The 17720-nt window shown below is 47.6% G+C and overlaps 2 protein-coding genes across 2 annotated transcripts in view; both read right to left on the bottom strand.

The window, feature by feature from the left end:
• The window catches only part of DNAH17 (dynein axonemal heavy chain 17), a 162196-nt gene extending 146015 nt beyond the window's left edge, over positions 1 to 16181 (bottom strand). Inside the window, exons 1-2 of the mRNA XM_027080880.1 lie at positions 14596 to 16181; positions 5039 to 5249 (exon numbers count right to left, since the gene is read on the bottom strand). The gene's annotated coding sequence lies outside the window, so the exon portion shown is untranslated. The remainder of the gene's footprint in view (positions 1 to 5038; positions 5250 to 14595) is intronic.
• A 28-nt stretch (positions 16182 to 16209) lies between these two features.
• CYTH1 (cytohesin 1) overlaps positions 16210 to 17720 on the bottom strand; it is a 90638-nt gene continuing 89127 nt past the window's right edge. The window contains exon 14 of the mRNA XM_027080883.1: positions 16210 to 16240. Coding sequence (XP_026936684.1) covers positions 16233 to 16240 — 8 coding nt within the window. The 3' untranslated portion in view covers positions 16210 to 16232. The remainder of the gene's footprint in view (positions 16241 to 17720) is intronic.

The raw sequence follows: 17720 nt of genomic DNA on the forward strand, positions 1-17720 counted from the left end.
TTAGTGGAACCAAGACAAAAATCTAGAGCTGGTGAACAGAAGGTTGAAATCAGCCATTCAGTGGAAAATCACGTTGGGTCAGTTTCACGCACCAAGAGTCCACTGATGAAGGGAGGACACTGGTCCTCCTGAGAAAGAGCCCCTGCACTGGCACCACAGGTGTTTATCATAAAGGCCCCTTAACTCTTCCTTAAATGGACTTACAGCCGTTTATCAGAGTATTCACTGGGAAAAGGGGGACACCCCGAATTTTGAGGGCTGGTGGATATCGAGTCTGATGGTGACACCAAGATACCTGAAATGCTATTGATTCTTGCCACCACCTGGAGGGCTCTGAGATGGATTGGACGTGACGTGAGGAACGAGTGGATCTGCGCAGTGCGACGGGTGGACTGTATCACACCCTCTGGCGTCTTCTTCACATCCTGGTGGTCCACCTTCCAGCCACAAGCTTCATGGCCTTGTAGCCTGACAGTACTTTGCCTCTCCTGCACTGTGTGTCTCTCACACTGAGAAGTCTCTGAAGACACAGTAAAGGACGCCTGTGGGAAACCACACAGCACTCAGGCAGGTGCAAATCTAGGGGTTCAGGGGCATGAATCAATCCCCCATGGGGCCAAGACTGGCCAGTAGGAAGACAGCCACTGATGGAATAGCATGAAGTTGCTGTCACGGGGGAATGACCAGGAATGGGATTAACAGTCAGTTAAAGGGATGGAGCTGACTTTGGGAACTGGAGGAAAGGTGGTCCATGTTATAAAGTGGCAGAGAACCTGGCTGAATGTGTTCAGTGTTTTATGGAAGGTGGAACTTATGAGCAATTAAACTGGATGTTTAGCGGATGAGATGGCTTCTCACGGGGCTCAGCAACCGGGTATAGAAACGCAGATGGACAGCTTGTGGCACTGACCTACTGCTGAAGGTTTTCTGATAAAATATAGAAGAACCACGGCATAAAGGATTTGAGAATGTTGAATGGCCAGAGAGAGGCTTTGCTTCGAGGAAGACTTTCTGACCCCCTGCCTCCTTCCAAATAAGTGACCACTGGCCCCTCTGGTCTAAACACAATGTACACATGCTCCCATCATGTCCTGATTCCCCTGTCCTGGAATACTGTCCATGTGCCTTTGGGAGCAGGGACACTGTTTTCCCCATTGAACTGTAACTGCTCAGCACACTGCCTTGGATACAGAAAAAACTTAAATGGTTGTTGAATTAACAAATAGAATATTAAGTAGTAATTAGGTGTTATTACATGTATGTACGTGGCAAGAATAGTTTTCACAACAGGTCAAATCCCAAAACTTATAAAAACCAACGGTGCACAGGCCAGACAATATGTAGACCTGGAAACGTGCGATAAAAGACAAAGAAAACCTAGCTTCTGCCATGTAGAAATCAAGTCTGTAGCTATAAGTCTGGGTTTTGCCTGTTTATATATTTTTTGCTATTGTTAAACATTTCTGGGGAAGACTTAAAGCACAAGAGCTACTAACTTGCAATGCTAGGGAGAAACTGCAGAAGCCAAGGATGGTTCGTGGCTTAGGAAAAAAAAACGTTCTATCCATCGTGCTGCTTCCCTTCACTGTCTGCATAATAGGACATCTCCAGAATGACAAAAATCTCAGAGGGAAAGGTTGCTCCCTAATTACTAGGTCCAGGGAATGTTCATAGAAATAAGCTCAAATTAGGGATGATCTTTTAGGTGGATTCCAAACAAATGCTGCATTTGCTAATTATCTAACCTGACTTGCTTGTTGTATTGGATAGCCCCTGCTTCCCGCAGATTCTGGAACATTCTGGCTTTCCTCCAACCCTTCTGGTTCCCCTTTCTCATGGCCTTACGGACTCTTCTCCTTCCCTTCCCATAGCTGTTGGCGCCTCTTGACAGTTAATGTCCAACAAGGGAGAAAGTACCGGAAGCCTCCCCTGAGGGAGGAGCAGCAGGGCTAGCAGGGGTCCGGCAAGGAGTCAGAAGACAGGTCTTCCTCGGCCCTTCCCTTCCCGTTGGTGGCTCCCTGCTACGCCCTCGAAGGAGGGGTCTGGACCCAGTGACTGCCAGGGTCTATTCTGTTCCCAAAGCGCCCCCCCTCCACATCCCTCGGTGCTGAATGCAGACACTGAGAGAGCGCTCCTGATGCTGGGTCTCCCGTTGCCATGGGTACAGCCAGAGGGTGACAGCTCTTCTGAAATCCCAGGCGTGAGATAATATGGCCTCAGAGCAAATGCGGGAGCGTGTCCTCCTGGCTAAAGTGCCCCAGAAAATCAGCTACGTGGGACTGGCTAAATGACATGGAACATTCTGCTTTTTTCCTGCCATTTTCACAGGTGATGGAGGGCTGAGCTGTCAGCTGTTTCCTCAGCCTCCTAGCGCCACTTCTGTGACCCGTGGCCCCACCCCATCTGCACTTCCCCAGCGATGCAGCAGCTGCTCCTCAGCTGCCTCATCCGACCCCTTACAGAGGCAGCCAGGTTTCAAAGGAAGGAAAATGCCCACCTGCCCGAAATCTCGGCAAAAGCCTCTGTGTCAGTCTCTTATCATTTAAATAACGTACTGGGGTATTAAAAAGAAACCCCATAAACATATATATAAGTCATCCGGAGAGCAACACTTACAGAAAGGGTCAGAGTGTAATATCAGTGACCATCCAGCCCAAACCTATCCGGGCAGAACAGGCCAGGCCAGGTGCGTCTCCAGGAAGAGAGAAGGGAACCAGGAAGGACGCAGCACAGGGGACCACAATGCAGAGGCCGGACCAGGGAGCCCCTGACGGACCCCGGACAGCAAGGGTGAGAGATGGGCAGAGCCAAAACATCCCGCTGAGGAATCACCCCCTTCCCCATTCAGGTGTCACAAGTATGCCCAGGACCCGCGGGGGTGAGGGGGACTTCAGTCCTCTGATCACATGGTCAGCCCTGGGCTTTGCCCTATGGCTGTCACACAATGCCCACAAAGGCAGCCCAAGGGCCACACAGGCTGACCCAAGGGAATAACTGAAAATGAAGGGAAATGGCCCCCCTCCCCACCCCATGCCCATGAGTCAAGCCCATGGCCAGTGCAGCAGGTGAGAGATGAGGTGACCCCAGATATGTGTATATTTTTTACCACAATTTTTAAAAATTAATGTGATACATGAACAACCATTGAATTGTACACTAAATGGGTGAATTATATGGCATGTGAATTACATCTCAAAGAAGTTGTTCAAAAAAAGATATGTCCAAGTCCTGTCTGCCTAGAACCTTACATGACCTCATTTGTAAAAAGGGTTTTTGCAGATGTAACTAAGTAAAGGATTCTGAGATGAAACCCAACTCCATTTAGGGTGGGGCCCAAATCCAAAGACTGGTGTCCTTATAAGATAAAAGCAGAGGGAGATTTGAGACACAGACCCAGATGAGGCCATGTGAGGATGGAGACAGAATTGGGGTGATGTGGCCACAAGCCAAGGAATGCTTGGGGCCACCAGAGGCTGGAAGAGGCCTGGCAGGACCCTCCCCTACACCTCCAAGGACAGCACAGCCCTGCTAATGCCTTGATTTTGGACTTCTGGCCTCCAGACTGTGAGATGTTTTAAGCCCCCCGGTTTGTGGGGCTTTGTTGGCAGCCCCAAGAAGGGAGAGCCGTCAGGAGTGACCAGAACTGGCCAGGTGTAGTGGAGGGAACCATCAGCCTGCCCCAGGACCAGGCATGCGGGGCAGAAAGCAGCCCTGGGCAAGTGTCTGGGGCCGCCGACCTGGAAGAGGGTATTAGAGATGAAAAATCTGGGCTCCAGTGACGTGGAAATCTATCTAGTCATGAGCCCAGATGGGAAACTGAAGATTCTGATTTTAAAAAGACAGTATTCCCAGGGGCAAAGATTCAAAATATTTTGAAGAAAAACACTCCACAATTTGAGGTCTTTAGAAGAATTATAAGAACAGCATTTTTAGACTTTAAGTGGGGATTTCTGTGTTTACACTTCAGTTTTGGGAATCACGAAGACAGCGATCTGAATGGAGATCTGGAAATAGTTTCCAATCTGGTTTTGCTTGGCCTGATGGTTCCCAAACAAGCCTCAGGACTTACCATTTTGGCCAGATTCTTCGCTGGTCTCCCAATTGTCAGATGGATGAACGTGATCGTGGGGGAGCGCCGTCCCCTCACCAGCCCCAGCAGCAGAGTTGCCTGAGTTACACCACCCCACAGAGATGCAAACCCAGGAGCTTCATCGGTCTGGTGTCTGCGCATGTGGTTCTCAGAAGAAAAGCAGGATGACCCATTGATTCAAACACACACCTGGGATAGGAGGCAGCTTCTACTCACGAGTGGACGCAGGAGGGCAGCGAGCCCAGTGGCCTCGGGCTCCCACTCTCCAGCCACATCGCCGGGAGACTCTCTGCCGCTTACCTGCCGGGTGAACTGCTCACATCACTACACCTGTCTGGGCCTGCACTGCAGCTGTGGGGCCGAGGCACCGGGCAGGGCTGGCTCTGGGCTGTTGAGAGGTTAAATGTGTTGGAGCCTGGCCTGGCTTGGGATGAGCTCCATCCGTGTCTGTCCTTGCTCTCATGATGTCACTAAGGTCCCTCTGTGCTGAGCGGAAGGCTGGAGGCCCCGCATTCCTGAGTCCCTTTCATGGCACCTGCACAGCAGATTCTGCCTCTTTTGCTCCACAAGTGAGCAAATGGAGGCCTGGCCGGCTCACTCCTGTCACAGGTGTGACACTTGCAGGGCACTGCTTTTCTCTTCCCTGGGGCCCGCCTGCCCACGAGGCCTCTTGGGGCACATGAGCCAGGATTTGGGAACGTGTCCGGAGCTTGCAAACAACCAGAGACTCTTTAAGGCAAACCAAGGGGTCTCGGTTTCCTCATTCTGTCCACCCCACAGGGCTGACCGGGGCCTGCTGTACTGAGCGGAGGGAGTGGGCCAGGAGGGGCCCAGGCATCCCCAGCCCATCCGACACATCCTGCCTGACCAACCAATGACCCAGCAAGTGGACACCCTCTTCCTTTGGAAAAGAGGAGACAAGAACCTCAGAAAGCTGATTTCAGATACCTGAAGAGTCGTTCAAAGGAAGCAGGGTCAGGCTGCCTCGGTGGCTGAAACAGCGAGAATGCAGCCCATAGGAAAAGTGGCAGGAAGGCCAGCTCGCCCCCAGTGAGGGGGATTCTTCTCAGACTCAGGCTGTCAGAGGATGCAGGGAGACAGACGGGCTCAGGGAGAGGGCTTTACTCATCCAGGACCATGGCTTTCAGATTAGCAACACCTTTGGGGAAAAAAAAAGGAAAAAATTCACTGGACTTCATCAAAATTCTAAATGTTTGCTCTTTCAAAGACCCTGTTAAGAAGATGAAAAGGCAAGCTAAGACTGGCGGAAAATATCTGCAAACCACGTATCCAGTATCTAGAATATATAAAGAACTCTCAACACTCAACAGTAAAAAAAAAAAAATCCAATTAGAAAATAGGTCAGAAAATGAAGAGATATTTCACTGAAGAGGCAAACAGATGGCAAATAAGGACATGAAAGTACATTCAACATAACTAAACCATTAGGGAAGTGAAATATTAAAACCAAAAAGAGCTATCACTGCATACTTATTAGAACACCTAAAATAAAAAATAATGTTAATGCCCAATGCTGAAAATGCAGAAAAACTGGATACCTTCTGCATGGCTGGTGGGAACATAAAATGGCATCGTCTCTTTGAAAAAGTTTGGTAGTTTCTTTAAAATCTAAACAAACAGTTATCCTATGACCCAACAGTTGTAGTCTTGGGCATTTATCCTAGAGAAAGAAAACTTATGTCCACATAAAAACCTTATATGATTATTTATAGCAATTTTTATTCAGAGTAGCCAAAAAGTAGAAACAAGCAAAATGTCCTACAGTAGAAGTAGGACGGTTAAACAAACTCGTGCGTCCATACTGTTGAATAGCGCTTAACGAAAAGAGGGAAGGAATTACTGATGTACACAACGACTTGGATGGATCTCAGAAGCATTATGCCGCGTAGAAAGGCCCATCTCCGAGGGTCACGTAGAGGATGATTTTATATAATTTTGTCAAAATGACAACATCATAGAAATGGAAAACAGATCAGTGCTTGCCAGGGGTTACAGGTGGTAGGGGACAAGGTCATGGGTGTGACTATTGAAAGGATGTCTGTGAGGAGATCTTTGTGGTGAGGGAACACTCCTGTATCTTGATTGTGGTGGTTACATAAATTTATACATCTGATAAAATGAGAGGACTATACATACATTTTATGAGTGTTAATTTCCTGGTTTTGATATACTACAATTACGTAAGATGTAACCACTGGTGAAAACTGGGTGAAGTGTACACAGGACCTCTCTGTACTATCTTTACAATTTCCTGTCAGTTTATGAATGTTTCAAAGAAAGTTTTTTTTTTTTTTTAAATATACAATGGGAGAGATGATAGAAGGTGAAATATTCTACGGTTCCTCTATTTTCTGAGAGTAGATGAGAAATATTCATTCCTTTTAGACAAAGTATTCACAATGTAAGGCTAACTAAAAAAAGAATACACATCTATGTAGCTTCCAAACTAGGGGCGGTAGGGATGAACTAAAGAAAACTCAATTAAAAAGACAAGAAAAGGGACTTCCTTGGTGGTTCAGTGGCTAAGACTCCACGCTTGCAATGCAGGGGCCCAGCTTTGATCCCTGGTCAGGGAACTAGATCCCACATGCCGCAACTAAGAGTCTGCATGTCGCAACTAAAAGATCCTGTGTGCCTCAACTAAGACCTGGTGCAGCCAAATAAATAAATAAATATTAAAAAAAGAAAAAGACAAGAAAAGAGGAAAACATATGAAATGTGGCACAAGAAATTTCATAATATGGTAGATACAAATCCAGAATAGTAATTATGATTGTGAATGGACTAAATTTGCCAGTAAAATGACAGAGGTTATCAGATTGGACCAAAAAAATGATATCAAGCTACATTTTAATAACAAGAGATTCTGTTTCATTACAGAAAGATCGAGAGTAAATATGAGAAGCAAATACTACCAAGAGGAAGCTGGTTTATCCTATATTAGTGGGAGGTGATAACCAACTTCTTCTTTTGAGACATTCATAAATTGACAGGAAGTTGTAAAATTTAAGGCAAAGAATGTTCCGCAGAAAAACTTGTACGTAAATGTTCGTAGCAGCATTATTCATAAGAGCCAAGATGTGGAAAGAACCCAAATGTCCTTCACTGATGAATGGATACATAAAACATGGCACGTCCATACAGCAGAACAGTACTCAGCAATAAAAAGGAACGTTACAACGTGGATGAGCCCTGAAAACATTATGTTTAGGAAATAAGCCGGTTACAGATGACCTCATACATATGATTCCTTTTATATGCAAGACCAGAATAGACAAATCTCGAGAAAGTGGATTGCCTGGGGCTAAGAGAATAGTGGGGGTGGTAATGGGGTGTGCCTGCTAATGAGTCTGGGATGACTTCTAGGGGCAAAAAAAAAGTTCTCAGATAAGACTGTGATGACGGATATACAGCCCTGTGACTCTACCGAAAACCACTGAATTGCGCACTTGAAACTGGGTGAATCGTGTGTTAATTATATCTAAATAAAGCTGTTTTTAAAAATAGACTTAAAAAAACCCCAAAGCCCAGGCCACACCCCATTTCCAGGATTCACATTAGAATCTATTTCTAATAGAGTCACATACTTAATTCACATTAGAATTGGGACTCAGCCATCAGTCCTTTTAAAAATTCCCAAGTCATTGCAACGTGCAGCCACCTGGAGCATCAATAGACCAGGTGACAGCTACGTTTCCCCCGAACCCGAAAACCCTCAGCTAGACTAGGTCCCCAAGCCTGACGCTCACTCTCACATGGTGGCAGACACTCTATGCGGTGCACGACCTGGCTAGGCAGAAGCACAATGGCACCAGACACCATAAACGCAGCCCAGGCCACTCAGCGCTGTCAGCTGACATTGGACCTCCCACGTCTCTTGCTTTGGGGCTCAAAGGAACAGCCACTCACAACAATGGTCGAAGTGTTCCATCGTCTCCTGGGAGTGAGGATGTGGGTGTTGCCAGTGACGCTCAGATTATTCAGGGCCCGTAAGACTGCATTCCAGCCTCCAAAACACCTGTAGCTGTGGCGGCGCTTCCGTGGCAGGTGGAGAGTCCAGGGAAAGGAACGTGAGCCGCAGACATTCCACTACCCCCCAGGCCTGGCCTGCTCATTGGCGGAGGAACCAAGAGATCCTGGGAAGGTGACAGCTTCGGCAGAGACCAAAGTCCCACGCCATACTGGGCTGGATAGTGCCCCCCAAAGATGCACATCCACCTGGAATTGTGTGTGAGACTTTATTTAGAAAAAGAGTCTTCGTAGATGTAATTAGTTACATGGGATCCTCCTGGGTAAGGGTGGGCCCTAATCCAATGAGAGTGTCCTTATGAGAAAGCAGAGGCACACAGGGCGGAGGCCATGTGACACAGAGGCAGAGATGACAGAGATGCAGCCACACGCCGAGGATCGCCGAGGTTTGCCGGCAGCCGTCGGAAGCTGGGAGAGGCAGGCGGGATCCTCCCCTTCATTCCCTTAACTCCCGTTTCACACACCAGGGCCGGTCCTGGACAACAAGAGGGCCGGATGATTTCTCACTGTGGACCAGGAAGGAAAGAGGAAAGGGAAAGTCTTCGAGACTGGAGGCTGCCCGACGACACCCCCGCCTTTCTCTCCCTTTCAGAACTCTGCTTCCGGAGGGAAGACATCACGAGGAAGAAGAGCACGTTCGTATGTTCTGCAAGGAAGGTGGTTCTCAGCAGTAACTGAAGACACTGCACCACTTTGCTGTCCCTCCCGTGCCCCCACCCCGACCCCAGCAGATTGTCCCACGTGACAAAGGACAGCAAACTGTGTGCTGGGGGCCGGGGTGAAGTTCCCCCCTACCCCCGTAGGGACAAGATCGTCTTCCCTCAAGCCTGAAGGGCTTGGGGTTCGGCAGAAGCACCTCCCTCCCGTGAAGGTAGCCGAGAGACAGAACCTGCAGGTACGTCAGTGCCGGGGTGAGCAGGGCCAGGCAGAGGCAGGTCCCACCACCCGCCCCCTCATCACGTCAAGGTGGGCAGGACAGGATTCCTCAGGTTCCTGTGGACCCAGGGAGGCCACAGATGTGGCTAGAGGACCAGACCCGCCCCGCCAAAGTGTCACCCACTGGATGGTGAGCTGGGAGTTCTCCTTCTCGTAGGAATGAGAGGGGTGGCTGAGCAGAGCCTCTGTAGGATCCCAACACTGGGAGGCTAGGGCAGGAGAGGACGATGCCCAAAGACCGCCTAAGGACGAGGCCTAAAGGAGAGGACGATGCCTAAGACAGGAGAGGACGATGTCACCATGCGACGCCAGAGAAGTCACCAAGAATCGGACGGGAACCTGCAACCCCACAGCCTGCAGCCAGCCTTGGGCACGCACTTCTCTGGGTGACACCCTGCGGCCCGGCGCCCTCGGCACTCTGCAGGCATGGGTTCCTGGAATGGGAAGGGGCCGGAGGGCTGCTGCATTTTTCTCCCCGGAAGCTGCGCTTGGGCTTGGGAAGAGCCTGGACCAGATGGAGGCTGTGGGCTCGCAACTGAATGGGCTCAGATGTTTAACTAACATCTGAGAGAGAAGAAGCTTTAAACCAGATGCTGTTAGAGGGAAACGCCTGACGGAATTGTTTACTGGGTTAAAGGGAGTGAAATTTAGTTTTCTTGTTGCCAAGCAGGAATGAGGGCCTGTCAGAGAAATGTCTGGGCGGAGATGAGAACAGAATCACATGTCTGCACACAGCGGATTGAGAGCTGGCATCCCACACCTGCTCTAAGACAGACAGATGGACATCTACGCGCTGAGCACGGAACTCAAACAAAAGGACAGCAACCGTCACAGGATAAAGAAAGAAGGAGTTAATAAAGAAGCAAACACGAAGGACCAGCCCTCCCCAAGCCCCAGGAAAACTCATCCTAGATCTGAAAATGAGACCAAGAACTAGCAGTTTGAAAACAACAGCAAGACGAGCAAACGTCTGGCGAGATTAATCAAGAAAAAGAGAAACCACAAATACACGTTAGGAATGAGAACATAAGTTCTCACTGCAAATAGGAAGACGGAAAGTTAGATATTAGAGAGCTGTAGGTATCATTTCATGCCGATAACTTGAAATTCTAGAACAATGTTTTGAGGAACATGGTCTCCTGATGCTAGGTTCATCCAGTAAGTGTTTCAAGTGGACAAACACACATATACATACATATACACATATATATATGTACACACATACACACATACAGCCTTAGAGATTTATCACCACGATCTGCCTCTCAACCTGTGTCAAAGAGAGTCTTGCTGAGATTAACTATGTGCTTATAACCCCCTGCTTCCTAAATGTATGCAGGAAAAGGAAAGGAACGCGTGGGACGTGTGGGCCAGGCCACGGGAGAGTTTTTGTGGCCTTGATCCTGGCTCTCACCTGGATGCTATCTATTTACTTATATTTACTTTTTAAAGTTTTTTTGACGTGGACTATTTTAAAAGTCTTTATTGAATTTGTTACAATATTGCTTCTGTTTTATATTTTGGTCTTTTGGCCGCGAGGCATGTGGGATCTTAGCTCCCCGACCAGGGACTGAACCCGCACCCCCTGCATTGGAAGACGAAATCTTAACCACTGGACTGCCAGGGAAGCCCCGTATAATTTAATCAGACAAAAGCAAGTTTAATTTGCTTTGATTTTGGAGCAAAGGCAACAACTTGGTCACCCACGGCAGCCAGGAGCCAAGTGGTCCACCCCCAGCCCTGCTGCAAAGGAGGAGCACAGAAAACCAAACGTAAGGCACGGCCTCAATGAGGACAATGGGAAAGAAAAACATCTCTTTTCGATAAAACCAGTTTTTACATCCCTCTATCCAAACAAGCTGCCCTTTCACAGGTGGGCCCTTCTCCTCTGCCAAGGTCCAAAGCCATTTCCCACTCTCCTTCAATGACCCAAGTTGAAATTCTACCTTGTCTTCCAAGATTTAATTGGAGTGAAAATCAATTCATAAAGCTTCCCAGATCCACCATCTCCTCAGATCTGAACTCCCTCCCCCGGGTGCCCCAGCATCTCCACGATGTCTCCTGAAGAATCCTTTCCAGGGGTTCTGGGAAGGATGGCCCGGCCCTTCCTTAGGGCAGAGGTTCTGTCTCGCTATTTCTGAATCTTTTGTCCTGCCTTCCTACTTAGGTGTGCTGAGTCCAGTTACATGGTATCCACCTCAAGCCATTTTCTACGTGTTCTAGAGAACATGTGTTTGCCTACGTAACTAACAAGAAGGACAGGCCACATTGGAGGCCCAATTCTTTGGGGCTCCCTAAAGATGCCAATATCTGTACTAACAAGAAGAATGGGCCACATTGGAGGCCCAATCCTGTGGGGCTCCCTAAAGATGCCAATATCTTTACAGAGTAAAGAAAAGCTCCCTTGTCAGTGCAGACTCTGGACAGAGCAGTCTACGTGGTGTGGTACAAGGCCTTGAGACACCTGACCCAGACTCAGATTTGCTGCTAACTTGTGGACATGACCACATTGCAAATCATTTACTCGTGGGCTGTCTCACCTTTCTGTACTGATATATGAGGAACTTTGGGGTACATTAAATGCTAAGGTCCCTTCAAACCCCCCAAATTCTATGTGGACTCTATTGATGTATCTATTGATCTGTTTCTCTATCTGTAGATCATACACGCTTTATGTTAGTTTCAAACTGCGTGTTTCCCCCTCCAGACATCTGTAACCAGCTGATAACCTTTCCAAGGCTCCCAGAACATTCCGAGATGAGTGTCCACAGCCGATGAGCCTGTGGACACTCTGGGATGTTCCCGACCAAGCAGGCCTTGCCCATTTCTGAAAGTGTGGTTGACAAGGATGGACCAGGAGAACAAGTTAGGGTCAGAGTTGGTCTGAATAACTTTGGATCACGTAGAGATGCACCCCAGCAAAAAAGGCCATTAAAAATGTAAACAAACAAAGTACCAGAACATTCCAAAGGCTTGATGAACCCATCTGTGCATGTGCTTTTCACTAATTTGAGGTGGAATGAGGGAAAGCCAAAGCTACCATAGCAGAAAACCATAGAGAGTCACTATTTCAGAATAGTTTATATTAAAGTAAGGCATTTGACCACAGAATGATCTCACTTATATCTGCTTCAATTCACCTAATAAAATACTGAAATCACTCTGTAATTTCCCACTCAGGTGCCTAACTAAACAGGAACTTTTCAGGGCAGACCCTTGCTTTCATGTGGGGGAGTCTATCCATTCCAAGGGACTGGCAGGGCAGACCTGTTCGTCCATCAGATGAGGAGGGAGAACCAGGTTGTCTTAAAAAATCTTTTTCTGGTCCTAAAATTCTTTGGGTTTTATAAACCTACATTAGCTTCTCTCAAACAATTCTTGTAGCATAAGAAAGCTTATCCTAACAGGTCTGGTTTTGAATCCCAACCCTCCCATTTACCAGCGGTGCAAGTGGAGGTAAGTGAGCTATGCTTCCTTGTCCTCAGCCTTCTCTTCTATGAAACGGGTACAAACAAACCCAGTGCTTAAGGTCGAGCACTGCAGACGGGCTTCCAGTAGCAGAGAGCTCCTCCAACCTCGAACACCCTCCAAAGGCCACACCGGTGGTTTCCATTTCCCCTTGACGGTCTGGAAGCCACGAATTTTGTGATGTTCTGTGTTCCATTGGACAGTTTCAGCACAGAATCTATGATCGTGCCAAGACTTTGCACTTCCAGCCTAAAGGTAAGTTCCATTCTCCCCCAGTCTTTGGAGGCTGGGGCTGAGCTACAACATTGCATTTTACTACAAGTTTCCCGGAAGGCAGGACAACATGGGAATGCAGCAGGATAATACTGGCTATGTGAAAAAGGAAGGCACGTCAGTTCTTCAAGACGAAAAACATTTTGGTATCTTTGCTTGGCAGGGTCCTCATAGTGGGGCCCACAGACCAGCTTTAAGGAAAGGACATCAATGAAATTGTAAGAAAGTTTAGTGGATCCATGATGTATGCAAATTCTGGGAAAGCCACCCATAGCTTTTAGCAAACACACAAAGAGCCTCGATCGCCAAGGACCACAGCCACGCTCAGATGATCCAAGCAAGTCAGCCTGTGGCAGAGCTTGGTCTTTTCTGCAGTGCGTTATATCAGGGTGTGTATCAACGTCGGGAAAACTTCCTAACGAAGTTAACCCTCAAAAGGACAAACCAGGTGATGACTGCATCCTCCTGAGTTCAGTGACACAGCCCTTGTGTGATTCCTGGGGAAGAATAGAAAGTAAAAGTGCTTGACAGGTGAAGACTGGAGCAGGCGAGTCACCAATGGAGCTAAGTCTAGAAGGAGGTTTTGTGAGAATAGAATATTCTGTTCTATTTCTTACATCATCTCCAAGTGTCTCCTCCCTGATTGCCTATTAGCTGCAGGGAGAATAAAGAAACAGCGATTATGCAGTGGACCAGGCAGGTCAACACCCACATCACCAGTGAGGGGCGCTGGACCTCGTGCCTCCCGATGGGGTGCCCTGTGCGGGATGCAGCACTCTCTATACAGGGTCCTTCCCAAAATGCATAACCCCCGTCTACTCACAAGGAAACGTGAGGCATACCCCAAATGAGAAGCAACCTATTATTTTTTAAAGGCGGGGGTGAGGGGTTACTCTTAAAAAATGTCCATGCCATAGTAGAAAAAGAAAAGCCATAGGAATTCCAGGTTCAAGGAGGCTAAGGAAACAGGACAACTAAATGCAATGCCTGATTCTGGACTGGATCCTGGACTGGAGGGAAAATGCTATAAAGGATCGTACTGGGTCAACTGACAAATGTGAATTCAAACAGTTGATCAGACAAAGTGTTGCATCCGTGTTAAATTTACTGATGTTGGTAACTATACCTTGGTTTTACGGTTATGTAAGTGGATATTCCTATTCTTAGGAATTATGCACAGAAAGGTTTAGAGCTAAAGGACTGAGTGTATGCAAGTAAACTTTCAAATGATAAAGAGAGAGAGAGCGCGCACAATAACACAGCACAGGAGTGAAATATTAGCAGGTAAATCTGGCCATACAGGTGTTCTTTATACAATAATTTTTGGTAACATTTCTGTACTTTTGAAATTCTTTCAAAAAAGAAAACAGGGCTTCCCTGGTGGCGCAGTGGTTGAGAGTCCACCTGCCGATGCAGGGGACACGGGTTCGTGCCCCGGTCTGGGAAGATCCCATATGCCACGGAGTGGCTAGGCCGGTGAGCCATGGCCGCTGAGCCTGTGCGTCCGGAGCCTGTGCTCCGCAACGGGAGAGGCCACAGCAGTGAGAGGCCTGCGTACTGCAAAAAAAAAAAAAAAAAAGAAAATCGTGTCAATGGGTTTTCCCCTAAACTCCCACTTAGATTAGACTTTTTAACTATATCTGTGTAGGAAGAGACAGGGATCAATATAACATTACCTTTTTGCATATTATTGCAAAACATCCCACTTTCCAAACACATGATAAGAAAATGAGTGTCTTAGTCACACAACCTGGAGAGCACTAGACCGAGGTGCTTACCTGAGTCCAAGACTGGCTTGAGGGTGTCCCAATCATCAGAATGGCACGCAGATCCTGTCTGCACCGTGTGCTGTCTGGGGGACCTTGGGCACTGCCTCACTGTAGTGTCCTGACTGTGCAAATGTCTGCCTCCAAGGAGCATCTGAGTTTACTTAACCAAAGAAATAATGTTTATTATGATAGCAGGAAGTCAGTAGATAATCATCGTGATTTCTTGCATGAAATGCCAGACAAATGAAGGGCACTATACAAAACACAGTGATATCCACGTGGTATTTACCCAGTAAAGATTCAGTGATAATGATGATGGAAGTGAAAGCGTGAGAGCTGACTGCAACTGGGGGATAAGCTGCCCTGCCATCAGTCTGTTTAGACTGTGCACAAAGGTGATGCAACGGCACCGGGACCCACCAGGTGCTTGAGGAAAAGGGCTGTAACTGCCTAATCCAGGGGTAGGGAGGGGAGCTTAGCGAACAGGTAGCACCCATCAGGTGGAGAGAAATGGGTCAAGGATCAGAAGACAGGGGTGAAACCCCAGAAACGGCCTCCTTCTTTCTCCTTCCTACGCTGCTTCTCCTCTTACATCTTCAGGTCATCTCCATCCTTACAAACCTGGACCACTTTAAGAGTCAGAACAACCAGATAAGCTACTAACTCACCTGAATCACATTCCCTTGGGTTACAGAAAACAAGTTCTGATAAACTAGTCACACAATCCTGTCCGGCATAAAGCAACCTGTGACTTATGGTCATGCATTCATTAATTGTCCTTTATTCAACAGATAGGTCCCAAGGGTCCTCTATGTGCCAAGCATTGTCTAGGAGCTGGGAACCCAGAGATGACCCGAAGAGGCAGACTCTCTGCTCTCATGGAGCTGACAATTTAGTTTAATGGATTAAATGACCATATCACCTTACCCCTCATGAATGCAGATACAAGAACTCCTTAACAAAATATTTCACAAATTGAATCCAGTAATACGTTTTTAAAAACCGTGGCCAAGTGTGTTTTATCCCAGGGGCACAAAGCTGATTTATCACTAAAAATATTATTCAGTGTAACTCACCATATTAATACACTGAAAGAGAAAAATCATATGAGATTCTGCACCTATGCCAAATCTCCATTTAACAAATTGATTTGTTAAACCATTTAACAAATTGAGCGCTCATTCATGAGTAAAACTCTCCACAAAGTGGGAAGAAATGAGAACACCTTTAACCTTTTTAAGATAAAAAGCATCTCTGAAAAACCTAAGACTATCACCCCACCTAATGATAAAAAACAGAATGCTTTCTCCTACGATCAGGAACGAGGCCAAGGGGCTCATTTTGACCATTAGTTCACACCGTACACAAACACTGACTCAAGATGGATCAGACCTAAACATAAGAGGTAAACCTGTAAAACTTCTAGGAGAAAATGTTTGTGATCTTGGGTTAGGCAAAGGTTTCTTAGAATACAAACGCACAAATCATAAATGAAAACTGATTGATAAAATCATTTCATCAAAATTAAAAACATTTGCCCCTCAAAAGACACTATTAAAAAGTTTAAGGGACTTCCCTGGCGGTCAAGTCGTTAAGATTCCCTACTCCCATCGCAGGGGGAATGGGTTCGATCCCTGGTCGGGAAACTAAGATCCTGCATGCTGCACGGTGTGGCCAAAAAAAAAAAAAAAAAAAAAGTTTAAAAGCAAGGCCTGGACTGGGAGAAAATATTTGCAACACATATATCCAACCAAGGACTTGTATCCAGATTATATAAAGAATGCTTACAACCCTTTAACAAGAAGGCAACCTGAACTTTTAAAAAAATGGGCAAGTGACTTGAGCAGACATTTCGGCAAAGAAGAAATACAGGGAACAAGCCAACGAACAGATGCTCAGTATCATTAGTCACTAGGAAAATGCAAATTAAAACCACTGTGAGATACCGTCACACACCCATTTAAGTGGTTAAAATCAGAGAGACCAACAATACCAAATATTGACAGGGATGCAAAGTAACTGGGACTCGGGTCGTTGCCGCTGGTGAATGTGAGGGACAGCTTTATTTGGAAAACAGTTCGGTGGTCTCCTTAAAGATGCCCATGCTCTAAGACTCAGCAACCCTGCTCCTGGGTATTTACAAGAGAAATGGAAACACGTGTCCACACCGAGACTTGTCTGTGCAAGTTCATGTCAGCTTATTCAGAACAGACAAAAACCTGTGGATGGATCGACAACGAGACACCTCCCAGCATCGAATGATTCATGCAGCAGTGTGGCCACGGGCGAGAAGGAAACCCAGCTGGTGGACCTCAGGGAGGGTAATTCAATCGTGAGCGGTGGGGGCCAAAGAACTTTTCTCAACGTTCTTGTTCTTGGGATTTCTTGATGAGCCTGCCCCTCAGAGCGGGGCTCCCTCCCCCCGCCGCAGCAGTGGACCGCTGTTACTGGACACTTTCCAGCCTGGGCTGGGCTGGGCTGGGGCACCAGGCTATGGGGAGAGGGGTTCTCTGTTGCTGGGTTTGGGCTTCAGTCGCCATGTCCCTGCATCTCAGGGTGGGGTTTTCTCGTGGCCCTGCCCTTCCCAGTGGTAGGAGATCTCTGACGGCCTCTACCTCCCCACGAGGGGCAGAGGGTATCTGCTCCTCCAGCCTCAATGAGTCTCCACCTGTGCCCCGGGGGTGACAGGCTTTGTAGTTCTTTCCACAGTGGCCGCAGGCTTTTGTTCTGTCAGGAGAGGTTTGTGGGTTTCAAGGAAGCTTTCTCTGCCCTTCCTGCCTGCCTCCACTCTTCCTGTGAGCGCACGGGGAGGTCCCTGGGGAGGACCCGTCGAGTCTCAGCACCAGCGGTTCTCTCCCCTCCACCTGCCTGCGCTGCGCCTGCAGCACGTGGCTAGAAGTTCCAGCGGAGTCTCCTGACCCACCGGGACCGCGGCCCATCTCCTCCCCGGCTCTGCCCTGCGACCCCGTCTCTTGCTCTCCCTGGAGACCTGTCTTTCTTAGATTTCAGGCGAGGCTGTCACCCTCTAAGCTCCGTTCCTTGATGGGCTTGGAATCATTTTGTAGACTTTCTAGATTTCTCTTGTTAGGATGGCAGTGTGCCTCCTTCCAGCCTTCTGTGTCCTAAGGGGAAGC

Source organism: Aethalodelphis obliquidens, unplaced genomic scaffold (assembly GCF_003676395.1).
Source record: "Aethalodelphis obliquidens isolate GAN/ISIS:26980383/991018 unplaced genomic scaffold, ASM367639v1 scaffold44, whole genome shotgun sequence".
NCBI classification, from domain to species: Eukaryota; Metazoa; Chordata; class Mammalia; order Artiodactyla; family Delphinidae; genus Aethalodelphis; species Aethalodelphis obliquidens.